General features: G+C 46.5%; 1 protein-coding gene across 4 annotated transcripts in view; it reads right to left on the bottom strand.

Annotated features, from left to right (window-relative positions):
* The window catches only part of CBX6 (chromobox 6), a 69977-nt gene that overhangs the window by 31560 nt on the left and 26110 nt on the right, over nucleotides 1–12307 (bottom strand). Inside the window, exon 6 of one of the 4 annotated variants that reach the window (XM_050917434.1) lies at nucleotides 5922–6054. The exons of the other annotated variants lie outside the window; for them this stretch is intronic. Within the exon in view, the coding sequence (XP_050773391.1) occupies nucleotides 6048–6054 (7 nt within the window). The 3' untranslated portion in view covers nucleotides 5922–6047. Of the gene's footprint in view, nucleotides 1–5921; nucleotides 6055–12307 lie in introns of those variants that run through there. 4 annotated transcript variants of the gene reach the window in all.

Genomic DNA, 12307 nt, shown 5'->3' with positions numbered 1-12307 from the left:
TAAAACCGAATTGTCCAAACCTTAAAAACACCCCACAATCTGCACCCATAATGAATTCCAATGCTGTTACTCTGAATACAGAGGCTAACCATATAAGCACCAACACTGCCACTTTGAGTACAAACACCAACCTTGCAGGTGTTAATGCTCGCACTTTAATTCCAAATGAGGTAGTGGAAGGGGAAAATAGCCTCAAATTATATTAGGACTGAGATGTGGAGGGGTAATGAGGAATTCATAAAGTGCGCAAAGGTCAGTGGAATTATGTGTACAGGATAGTGAGACACTGCATCTGATATTTCTTTAGTTAAAGGGGAATTGGTCAGAGAGGAACTGCTTTGTTGCAAGATAAGAGTGTGAACGTATTGTCTCTCTCTGAGGTTTCTGTAAAAGTGCCTTTGGCCAGAATCTAGGGAAAGTTTTGAAGGTGATATGTTGGTTCATATTAGAGAGTTGTTACCTGCTGATATCTTGATTGGTAATGATCTTTCAACTATGTTTAATCAGGTTAACATCGTGACCAGGTCACAGGGAAAGTATGACTCTGATGCAGATACTCTGCGTGATGTCAGTGAGGGAAACTGTGAACAGGCAGAGAATGTGTCTCAGCTTGTGCCGACTGAGAATTTGTCTGATGTGTCAGAGATGGCTCTGAACTTGAATGGAATACAGAAGGAGTTTATTATGGTGCAGAAAAATGACGTTTCTTTAGAGAGGGCCAGAATTGATGCTCAGAATCAAGCCCCAGCTGGGGAAGAGAAAGGCAGATTTTTCATACAAGATGATTTGTTATAGTAAATCTCTCCAGGGAAAAAGCATCCTTGTGGTAGTATTTGCAAACAGCTTGTGATACCAGAGAGATATAGAAAAGTTAGCTCATGATGGTCCATTTGCAGGGCACCTGGGAGTGGACAGAACGCGTGACAGGCTAAAGCAAAATTTCTACTGGCCTTATCTTTTTGAAACAGTAAGGGATTATTGCAGAAGCTGTGATTCACGTTAGAAATGCAAAGGAACCTAGTAAGTTACCCCTGCAGCTGTTTCCCATTATCAGGGAGGCATGTGCAAAAGTGTCTATGGATATTGTGGAACCACTCTCTAAATCTTCCCATAATGGAAAGAGAGATATTCTTATCTTGGTAGATTTTGCTACCAGATAACCCTGAGGCTGCAGCATTGTCTAATATTGAGGCAAAGACAGTGGCTACAGCACAGCTTACTATTTTTAGCAGAATGCATTTTCCAAGATAAAATTTGCACCACAGTCTGACAAAATTTATGTCTGTTGTTTTTAAGCAGTTATGGGAGATGTGTGAAGTTAAACACAGAAAAGCTGCTCCTTACATAGGTGCCGACTTCCCTTCTGCCCAGTCGGTGCTCAACCGCTCCCCGCCCCTGGCCCCGCCCTTGCCCCCCTATTCCACCCCTTTCTCAAAGTGCCCATCCCTGCCCCATCTCTTCTCCGCCTCCTCCCCTGAGCATGCCATGTCCCCGCTCCTCTCCCTCCCTCCCATAAAGTCCTAAGCGCCGCTAAACAGCTGTTAGGCGGGGGTGGGGGGGAAGTGCTGGGAGGGAGGGGGAGGAGCAGGGATGCAGTGCCCTTGGAAGGGGAGGAGGCGAGGTGGGGGGTGGAGTGAGCTTGGCTGCTGGTGGGTGCAGAGCACCCACAAATTTTTCACCAGGCATGCTCCAGCCCTAGAGGACCCACGGAGTCGGTGCCTATGGCTCCTTACCACCCAGAGACCAATAGTCTGGTGGAAAGAGTCAATGGAACATTGAAAGTTATGCTGAAAATGTATGTGAGTAGGCCCCAGAATGACTGGGACATTTTGCTTCCATATTTCCTGTATGTGCACAGGAGTGTATCCCAAGAATCTACAGGGTTCGCTCCCTTTGAGCTACTGCATGGAAGGCAGGTCAGGGGATGCCTTGATATGATTCCTGATTCTTGGGAAGGCAATCCTGAGGAGACAGAGCAGCCAGTGGTGGAGTATGTCTCAGTTTAAACAGAATTTACAAGCCATGATGGATTTGGTTCAGCGGAATCTTAGGAAAAGCCAGCAAGTTCAGAAGGCTTGGTATGATAGGCATACTTAGGAAAGGGTGTTTGAAACTGGAGATATATTGCCTGTGCTAGATTGCATGAGAAAGAATAAAATGCAAGATATTTGAAATGGCCCCTAGGAGGTAGTGGAAAGAGTTAATGATGTTACCTATAATGTGAGGAAGCCCCATTGGCAGAGGAGTTGTGCAAACAGCGTATGTCAGTAGATAGAGTTGTGAATATGATTTGCTGAGCAGAGGAAGAGACTTCGTCTGCTTTGTCTGTCTCTTTAATTGATATGGTTACAGAGAGCAAAGAGGAGACACAGCTTGAAAGTATTGAGTTGGAGGAGGTTTTAACTCCAGTTCAAAAGGAGGAAATATTAGCTCTGTTGAAACATCATAGGCAGACATACTCAAATTGGCCATGGTTAACTAGCAAGAAGATGCACTCCATTCAAACCACAGGTCCCCACCCAGCTCCTAGCAGGGTTTACTGAGCCAAGGGAGAAATGCAGAAACAGATTCAGGAAGAGGTGGAGAGCATGTTAGCAATGAGAATAGTTACTAGGTCCAAATGCCCAGGGGCATCTCCTATTGTGATGGTACCCCAAAAAGACAAAACCTTGAGGTTTTGTGTGGATTATAGGAAGCTGAATGCTATCACTCAACTTGATTTTTACCCCATGTCCAGAATAGAGGATCTGCTAGATATACTTGGAGAAGCAAAATTCATAAGCACACTGGATTTAACTCAAGGGTACTGGCAAATTCTCTTAAATGCTGATACTCGAGAAAAATCTGCTTTCATAGTGGAATCTGGTCTATATGAATTCAAAGTTTTTACTGGTTGGATTGTGGAATTCAGGAGCCACATTCATGATAAGTTGATAAGTTTATGGAGGGGATGGTATGATGGGATAGCCTAATTTTGGCAATTAATTCATCTTTGACTATTAGCAGTAAATATGCCCAATGGCCTGTGATGGCCTGGCTCATAAGTGAAGTCCTACAGGGATTGGAATCTTTTGTAAGGGCTTACCTAGATGATCTAGCCATTTTCAGCAGCTCTTGGCGAGATCACATAAATCACATGGGGACTGTTACAAAAGCTCAGGGAAGACAATGTGACTGTTAAAGTTTCTAAATGCAAAATGGGAGCCTCAGAGGTATCAAACCAGAGACACAGAGTGGGCAGTGGGCTGGTTCGCCCCAAACTCTTGGAAGCAGAAGCCATTAAAAGCTGGCCTGCCCCTAAAACAAAGAAGCAGGTCCAATCCTTTATTGGTCTGGCCAGCTACTACAGGAGGTTTGTAAAGGGGTTCAGGGACATTGTTGCTCCCACAACAGACCTTACAAAGTAAGGAAAACCAGACAAGGTGATGTGGACAGAGGACTGTGAACAGGGCTTCCAGAGCATAAATGAAGCTTTATCTACAGAATCTGTCCTAGCCAGCCCTGATTTTGAGAAACCATTCCTTCAGAGCTTGGATGCTTCCAGTACTGGATTTGGGGCAGTGCTCATATAAGAAGGGGAGGATGGTAAGAAACGCCTCATTGCATATGTGATGTTATTGACAGAATCTGTAACCGTATAGATTGTTGATGCAACCACTGTTATATATTTGCAGCAAATATTGTACAAATTTTGTCATATAAGGTGTCTATGGAAAGGTTATGATTTGCTGGTTCTGATTATGCTATCTGTATTTGTGTACCATTTTTGTATTTAAAGTTATGAATATTGGCTATGTACTTGTATCTCAATGTGTTTTGATTCCAAGAAGCCTTAGGGCTTGGCTACACTGGAGAGTTGCAGTGCTGGTAGTGGCTTTACAGCACTGCAACTCACTCACCGTCCACACTTGCAAGGCACATACAGCGCTGTATCTCCCTGGCTACAGCGCTGGTTGTACTCCACCTTGGCCTGGGGAATAACGACTATAGCGCTGCTGATGCAGCAGTGCTCCGCCAGTGTGGCCACCAAAAGCGCTGTTATTGGCCTCCAGAGGTATTCGGAGGTATCCCAGAAAGCCTGTGTCATAACATATTCCCAGATTTTGACCTTAGCGTCCAAAATATGGGTGTTAGCATGAAAACCTCCAAGCTTAGTTACCAGCTTGGACCTGGTAAAGCTACCACCACCCAAAAAATTAGAGTGTTTTGGGGCACTCTGGTCCCCCCAAAAACCTTCCCTGGGGACCCCAAGACCCAAATTCCTTAAGTCTCACAATGAAGGGGAATAAACCATTTCCCTTCCCCCTCCTCCTTCCCAGGTGTTCCCTCCCTGGGTTCCTGGAGAGATACACAGAAGCAAGCTCCGTGAATCTAAACAGAGGGATTCCACCCTCCCTGTTTCCAGTCCTGGAAAACACAAGTACCGATATAGCTAATCTCTCTTCCACCACCCCCCACTTCACCCAGAGGGAATGCAAAGTCAGGCTAGTAAATCTAACACACACAGATTTCCCCCTGACTTCTTCCTCCCACCAATTCCCTGATGAGCTACAGACTCAATTCCCTGGAGTTCCCCACTAAAGAAAAACTCCAACAGGTCTTAAAAAGAACGCTTTATATAAAAAGAAAGAAAAATACATAAAAATGGTCTCTCTGTATTAAGGTGACAAATACAGGGTCAATTGCTTAAAAGAAATATGAATAAACAGCCTTATTCAAAAGAACACAATTCAAAACACTCCAGCAACTACACACATGTAAATACAAAAGAAAAAAAAACCAATAACCCCTATTGTTTTATGATCTTTGTACTCACAACTTGGAAACAGAAGATTAGAAAGCAGGAGACAGAAAAATCCTTCCCATAGCCGAGAGGGACAGACACAAGACAAAAACAAAGAACTCACACCCAAAACTTCCCTCCACCCAGATTTGAAAAAGTCTTGTTTCCTGATTGGTCCTCTGGTCAGGTGTTTCAGGTTACTCCTTTCCAGGTGAAAGAGACATTAACCCTTAGCTATCTGTTTATGACAGCCTGTTCAGCTACTCTGCTCATCAGTTCGAACTCTACTGCCCTGGCCTCAGGTGACCCGCCCTTTAAATGCCCCAGGAATTTTAAAAATCCCCTTCCTGTTTGCTCAGCCAGGTGTGCAATCAGTGAATCTTTCCAGGTGACCGTGGCTCCACGTGGCAAACGAGACCCAGCATGGAGCAATGGCGAGTTGCTGGACCTCTTCAGTGTTTGGGGGGAGAAAGCTGTGTAGTCCCAGCTGCACTCCAGCCGTAGGAATTACGATACCTATGGGCAAATATCAAGGGCCATGCTGGAAAGGGGCCATGACCAGGACACGCTGCAGTGCAGAGTTAAAGTGAAGGAGCTGCCTATTGCAAAGCCCACGAGGGAAACCACCGCTCCGGTGCTGCCATCACGACCTGCCGTTTTTACAAAAAACTGGACGCGATACTTGGGGTTGACCCCACCACCAATCCGAGGACCATGATGGACACTTCAGAACGAGGAGAGAAGGAGGAAAGCGAGAGTGAGGGTACTGGGGTGCGGGGAGACACCCTGGAGTCCCTGGAGGCATGCAGCCAGGAGCTATTCTCAAGCCAGAAGGAAGGTAGCCAGTCGCAGCAGCCGGTACTTGGTGGAGGACAAACAGAAGAGTGAGTTCCTGGTAAGTAGCTTTTATTTTCATGATGGAAATTTTTCGGGAGAGGAGGGAGCGTGAGGGCTGCATACATGCATGCTTAGATGCAGAATAGCGCATTGATGTGGTCTATCACGTCGCGGTAATCAGCCTCAGTAATCTCTTCAAAAGTTTCAGCCAGAGCGTGGGCAATGCGCTTGCGCAAGTTTATTGGGAGAGCCACTGTGGTCCTTCTCCCAGTCAGGCTAACGCGTCCGCGCCACTGTGCCACGAGAGGTGGGGGCACCATTGCTGCACACAGACAAGCTGCACAGGGGCCAGGGTGGAATCCGCATTGCTGTAGAAGACCCTCCCGTGATTCCCGGGTGACCCGCAGCAGCAAGCTATCTTCCAGGATCAACTCCTGTGCAAAATATTGGGATAGTGTTCAATGTAGGTGCCCCCTGCAGCTGTTTGCTTTGCCCAACGCACAGAAACCCCGAGGACAGTAGAGCCTTGAAGCAATCAGTCCCCCTTACTCACCATTTCGGGGCTTCCGTGGGTTATGTGCACTCTCTTTGGGATGGGAAAATTATGCTATTGTGAAGACTGTTACAGTCCTTAAGCACTCTGTCACAGGGAATCAAAAAGTGCAGGATTAGAGGGAAGGGGAAAGCAGGATCCACCAGAAAAATGCAGCGGCCAGGAAGAAAAGCACAAAGCAGCTGATAAGCATCCTGGCGTGCCAAGTCGACTCTATCTGGGCGCTCGTAGCCATGCAGGCAGAGCTCTACCGCACCCGCTCCTCCCCCCCGTCCCAAAGCTCTTTCCCTTGTGCCCCAATGTCAGCTCAAACCTCCCTTCCCCATCATCCAGGTCCTTACCACCACCAGCTGCCTCCAACACCTGTACGTTCACCAACCAGCCCTGAGAACTACGACCCTTACCCTCTGCACTCAACCCCCATCACCATGCGGTATAGCCATCCTGAAGTGCAGCAGTCATTGCACAGCACTCCAGACAGGACATATTCAAACCTGTGACTGTACAGTTCCCCACTCCACCCCCCTGCCCTTTTAGGTTCCCAAAAAGTTGTGTGTCTGTCAATAAAGATATTTTCTTTTCAATAAATGAATTCTTGGCTTTGAAAACAGTCTTTATTATTGCAGAAAGTCAAAGATACTTTAGCCCAGGAAAGAAACAGGCACTGCAAATCAGCTTAGGAAACACAGATTCCTACTAACATTGTAACCACTGCACTTCACTCCTGTGCAAGGCACCAAACACTACTGTTGGTTTTCAGCCTCAAATTCCTCCCTCAAAGCATCCCTAATCCTTGCAGCCCTGTGCTGGGCCTCTCTAGTAGCCCTGCTCTCTGGCTGTGCAAATTCAGCCTCCAGGCGTTGAATCTTGGAGGTCCATGCCTGACTGAATGTTTCACCCTTCCCTTTACAAATATTATGGAGGGTACAGCACACGGATATAACCGCGGGGATGCTGCTTTCCCCCAAGTCTAGCTTCCCATACAGAGATCGCCAGCACCCCTTTAAACGGCCAAAAGCACACTCCACAGTCATTCAGCACCGGCTCAGCCTGTAGTTGAACCGGTCCTTGCTCCTGTCAAAGTTCCCTGTATACGGTTTCATAAGCCATGGCATTAACGGGTAAGCGGGGTCTCCAAGGATCAGAATAGGCATTTCGACGTCCCCTACTGTGATCATCCAGTCTGGGAAAAGAGTCCTGGCCTGCAGCTTCCTCAACAGGCCAGTGTTCCGAAAGATGCGTGCATCATGCACCTTTCCAGGCCAGCCTGTCTTAATGTCAATGAAACGCCCACGGTGATCCACAAGTGCCAGGAGAACCATGGAGAAATACCCCTTCCGATTAACATACTTGGCTGCTAGGTGGGGTGGTGCCAGAATAGGAATATGTGTCCCATCTATCACGCCTCCACAGTTAGGGAAACCCATTTGTGCAAATCCATCCACAATGTCCTGCACGTTCCCCAGAGTCACGGTTCTTCTTAGCAGGATGTGATTAATGGCCCTGCAAACTTGCATCAACATGATTCCAACGGTCAACTTTCCCACTCCAAACTGGTTCTTGATTGATCGGTAGCTGTCTGGAGTTGCCAGCTTCCAGATTACAATAGCCACCCACTTCTCCACCAGCAGGGCAGCTCTCAATCTCATGTACTTGCGCAGCAGGGTGAGGGCGAGCTCAGCACAGTCCCATGAATGTGGCTTTTCTCATCCGAAAGTTCTGCTGCCGCTGCTTGTCATCCCAGACTTCCATGACGATGTGATCCCACCACTCAGTGCTTGTTTCCTGAGCCCAAAAGCGGTGTTCCACGGTGCTTAGGATTTCCGTGAATGCCACAAGCAATTTCGTGTCATACGCATCACGCGACTAGCTATCATCGTCGGACTCCTCATCACTTTGGATCTTAAGGAATAGCTCAACTGCCAAACGTGATGTGCTGGCGAGACTTGTCAGCATATTCCTCAGCAGTTCAGGCTCCATTTCCCACAGAAATCACGCTGCACAGAAACCATTGAGAGAGTCAAGATGGCGCCAAACGTGGACAGAAAAACCGTGATTGCTGGGATGTGAAGCAATGCATCACAGGGCATTGGGACAGGAAGCAGAATGACCAGCACCCTCCGCCGCCTTCCCACAACCCACGGCCCCAGAATGGGAAGAGGTGCTCTGTGGGATAGCTGCCTACAATGCACCACTCCCAACATGGCTGCAAATGTGGCCACACTGCAGCGCTTTCCCTACACAGCTGTACGAAGACAGCTTTAACTCCCAGCGCTGCACACCTGCAAGTGTAGCCAAACCCTTAGTAAAGTATTTGGTCAGCTTCTTGAGAAAGGAATTTGCAAGTTAAGTGCCCAGTCAAAAACACTTAATGGACAATGGATCTTGGAAGACTCCAATCCACATAAGAAGTCTACCTGGGGGGACGTTCAAGATAGCATGTGAGCAATGGCTGCTGCCTGTAAAGAACTAAGTCATGCATGGACAAGTGACTTGCCCATGTGATCCAAACTCTATTTTGCTATAATTTTCCACAGTAAGAAAAAAGAGGTGTTCTTAAACCTGGAGAATATAAAAGGCAGCTGTCTCATCTCCATCTTGTCTTCAATCCTGCTTCTTGCCTCTGGAGGGACTTTGCTACAAACTGAAGCTCTGAACAAAGGACTGAATGACCCATCCCAGCTGTGGATGTACTCCAGAGACTTGATTTGAACCTGCAGCTTATTCCATCACTGCTACAAGCTCAAAACAAGAACGTTGCCATTACTGTATGTAATTGATTCCATTTAACCAATTCTTACTCTCATCTATATCTTTTTTCCTTTTATGAATAAACCTTTAGATTCTAGATTCTAAAGGATTGGCAACAGCATGATTTGTAGGTAAGACCTGATTTGTATATTGACCTGGGTCAGAGGCTTGGTCCTTTGGGATCAGGAGAACCTTTTTTTCTTTTACTGGGGTATTAGTTTTCATAACCTTTCATCCCCATAAGGAGTGGTGCTGGTGGTGATACAAGGGAATTGGAGTAGCTGAGGGAATTGCTTGTATGACTTCTAGTTAGTCAGTGGGGTGAAACTGAAGTCCTCTCTGTTTGGCTGGTTTGATGTGCCTTAGTAATTAAAAGAACCCCAGCTTTGGGCTGTAACTGCCCTGCTCTAAGCAATTTGTCCTGAATTGGCACTCTCAGAAGTGTCCCACCAAAGCCAGCATCATTACAGCATACTTAAGCAAAAAGCTAACATCAGCTGAGCAAAATTACGCAACAATAGATAAAGAATGCTATGCAACTGTGTGGGCTGTTAAGCAACTTATACCCTTATATTTGTACAACAGAAGGTTCACCATATTAAGAGATCACGCACCTCTCATATGGCTGCATAGAGCTAAGGGAACCAATTCCCGGTTGATTCGCTGGAACATAATTCATATTAAAGGGAACAAAAATGTAGTGCAGATGCATTGTCAAGAATGGGGAAGATGCACCCAGCAGTGTCTGGGACACCCCTTTCTGCATCAATTTTGCGTTGGGGCTGTGATGTTGGCAAACCAGTTCAGGTTGAAAACAGCAGACCAAATAACCTATGTATGAACCTTAAAAGCATCTCAGGAGACATTGCAATATAGTCAGGCCAATTGTCTTATTGTGTATAAGTAACAAAGGGATCTCAAATGGGCTAGTAAACATAGGCCCATTCACTTGCGTTGATAATCAAGAGTAAATGCTAATTGTATTTGTCTGTATTTACCTACATCTTGTTAGAAGTGTATCGATGTAACCAAATTAGCTTGTAGTTACTAAATCCTTTTCATGTCTTGTAATGCTACATTACTGTACTCAATTGTTTCTAGATCAAAAAGGATGTGTTGGCATTTAGATGAAACTAGTGAAGTAGAAATTTTGTTCTTTTTATCTCTCTTTGAAACTTGTGAATCTACATTGTGGACCACTTGCAAACCATCTTTGTAGTTTGAATGGCTATTGCTAAGTGGATTATCTTTGAATGGCTCATTGGATAAGGATCACAGCCTGTGGGCATTTGCTTTTCATCAAAGCCCATATGGTGAGGATGACTGTCAGCTTGTCAACCTGTTTCAACTATAAAAGAGAAACCTTGGGCATGATCCTGCAGCTCTGATCTTTCTGGGTGCTGTCAGAGGGCTATTCCAGATGCATGACAGAACTCCCCAAATCCATTTAGGAAAAACCCTGAGGAACCTATGAAAGAACACTACAAGACTTATGCAGAATTAGCAGACATTATTTCTCTGCTAACCACAGACACCGACTTTCCATTGTGCTGGGGAGGTGCTCGACCCCTGGCTCTGCCCCATACACCACCCCCACTCCACCCCTTCCCTTAAGGACACACCACACCTCGCCCCCCGCCCCACCTCTGAGGGGTCCTGACTCCACCAGTTTGAGAACCCCTAGCTTATAGCAAATAGGGAGTGTCTACACCGCAAGATTCTTTTGGTGGCAGATATTGTGCATACACACACAGCCCCCCAGCACAGGTATACACAGCACTAGCAGCATAGACAGTAAGGCATGGATTAAGTAAAGACATACCTGAAGGGCATAGATACATACCCGGAGTACATACTCTACACTTTCTCTACTGGCCAAGCAGTTCCTCCCATCTGCACTGCTATTTTTAGCAGCATAATGTCCTGCTGCCTTCCACTATTGGAGTCCTTCACCTCCTCAGGAAGAGACTCCGGCAACAGGGAAAGGTTCCAGTAGCAGGGAAAGCTCTAGCAGAGGCGGCACTGAAGGAAAAGGCCCAGATTTTCCCCTGCCAGAGCCTTTCCTTGCGTGAACAATGTGCTTTTTACTGTGGTGTTGCCTGCACAGTACACCCTGCTGAAAGTAGGGTGTAGTGTAGATGGAGTGTTAGATTACATAACACTTAATTCCCAAAGTAAGTGTTACTCCTGGGTAGCAATCAGTACTTAAATTCCACCAAGGCACAGAGAGCCCAAGTCAGGAATACTGATTCAAGTACCCCTCCAAGGGGATGGAGCAAGTCCACTTTGAAGAGGATTGGCTGAGCTGTGGCACCAGGCAACAACCAGCCAGAGGGTGTTACTCTCCCTTGAGTCCCTCTAGTGTTTTTGTTTTGTAACCTCAAGCAGGACTGATACCTACGTCCAAGAGCAAGGATGAAGCCTGGGACATGGATCAAACTCTGCCTCCACAACTGGGAAACTGAAAGAGGCAATGCTATTATCAGTACCACCAAAGCTACCACCTGCTATGCAAGCTGACATCTCCCAGCGTTATCTCACTCGAGTGGTGCTACAAAATCTAGATGGCTGGCAAGCAGCTCTATGACATAAATCTTGCATCTAGTCATCCAGGATGATTTGCCGAACCAGGATCTATCCTCTTACATCTGGTTGTGCAAGGTAATCTTTGAAAAGACACAGACTAAGGGCATGTCTGCACTACAAAATTATGTCTACCTAAATTACGTTGGCATACAGCTGCTGCAGTTATTACATTGCATCCATACAAGGAGCACTGTGCACATGCACAAGCAGAGTGCAGTGCACCATGGGTAGGTACCCTACTGTGCAACTCATCGCCATCCAAGGCAGGGTATTTGGGAAGTTTTGCAATGCCTCATGGGGCCAAAATGAATCATGCCGGGGTGACTGGGAGCATGGGTTCAACTTCCCATAAGGCAGTGTTCTCCATCTCGTAATATTTCACACCTCTTTTCAAAATCTTCACAAACCTGTGTCCCCCTCCTCACTGGCCACCATCTCTGACAGAAGCATGGAGCCTGCACAGCTCTGCACTATTGTCATGAGTGTTGTGAGCATAGGGCACCTGATCCTGCAGTATTTGCAGAGCTGCCAGAGGGTCTGCGGGAAACATGATGACTGTGGGACATAGAAAGAAACCATTCAAGGTTGTTGGCAGCATTCACAGAGCAGCTACAGATGGTGAAGTGATGGTTCTGGGCCCAAAAAACAAGCATTGACAGATGGGATCACATTGACAAGCAGTGGTTGCGGAACTTTTGGATGTGCAAGGTCACATTCCTAGATCTGTGTGCCAACCTCATCCCAATCTTCCAGCACAGAGACACCAGAAAGAGAGCCATGCTGTCAGTTGAGAAGCA

Source organism: Gopherus flavomarginatus, chromosome 1 (genome assembly GCF_025201925.1).
Source record: "Gopherus flavomarginatus isolate rGopFla2 chromosome 1, rGopFla2.mat.asm, whole genome shotgun sequence".
NCBI classification, from domain to species: Eukaryota; Metazoa; Chordata; order Testudines; family Testudinidae; genus Gopherus; species Gopherus flavomarginatus.
Note: the sequence above shows the minus strand (reverse complement) of the source record. Positions and strands in the feature narration are given on the sequence as shown.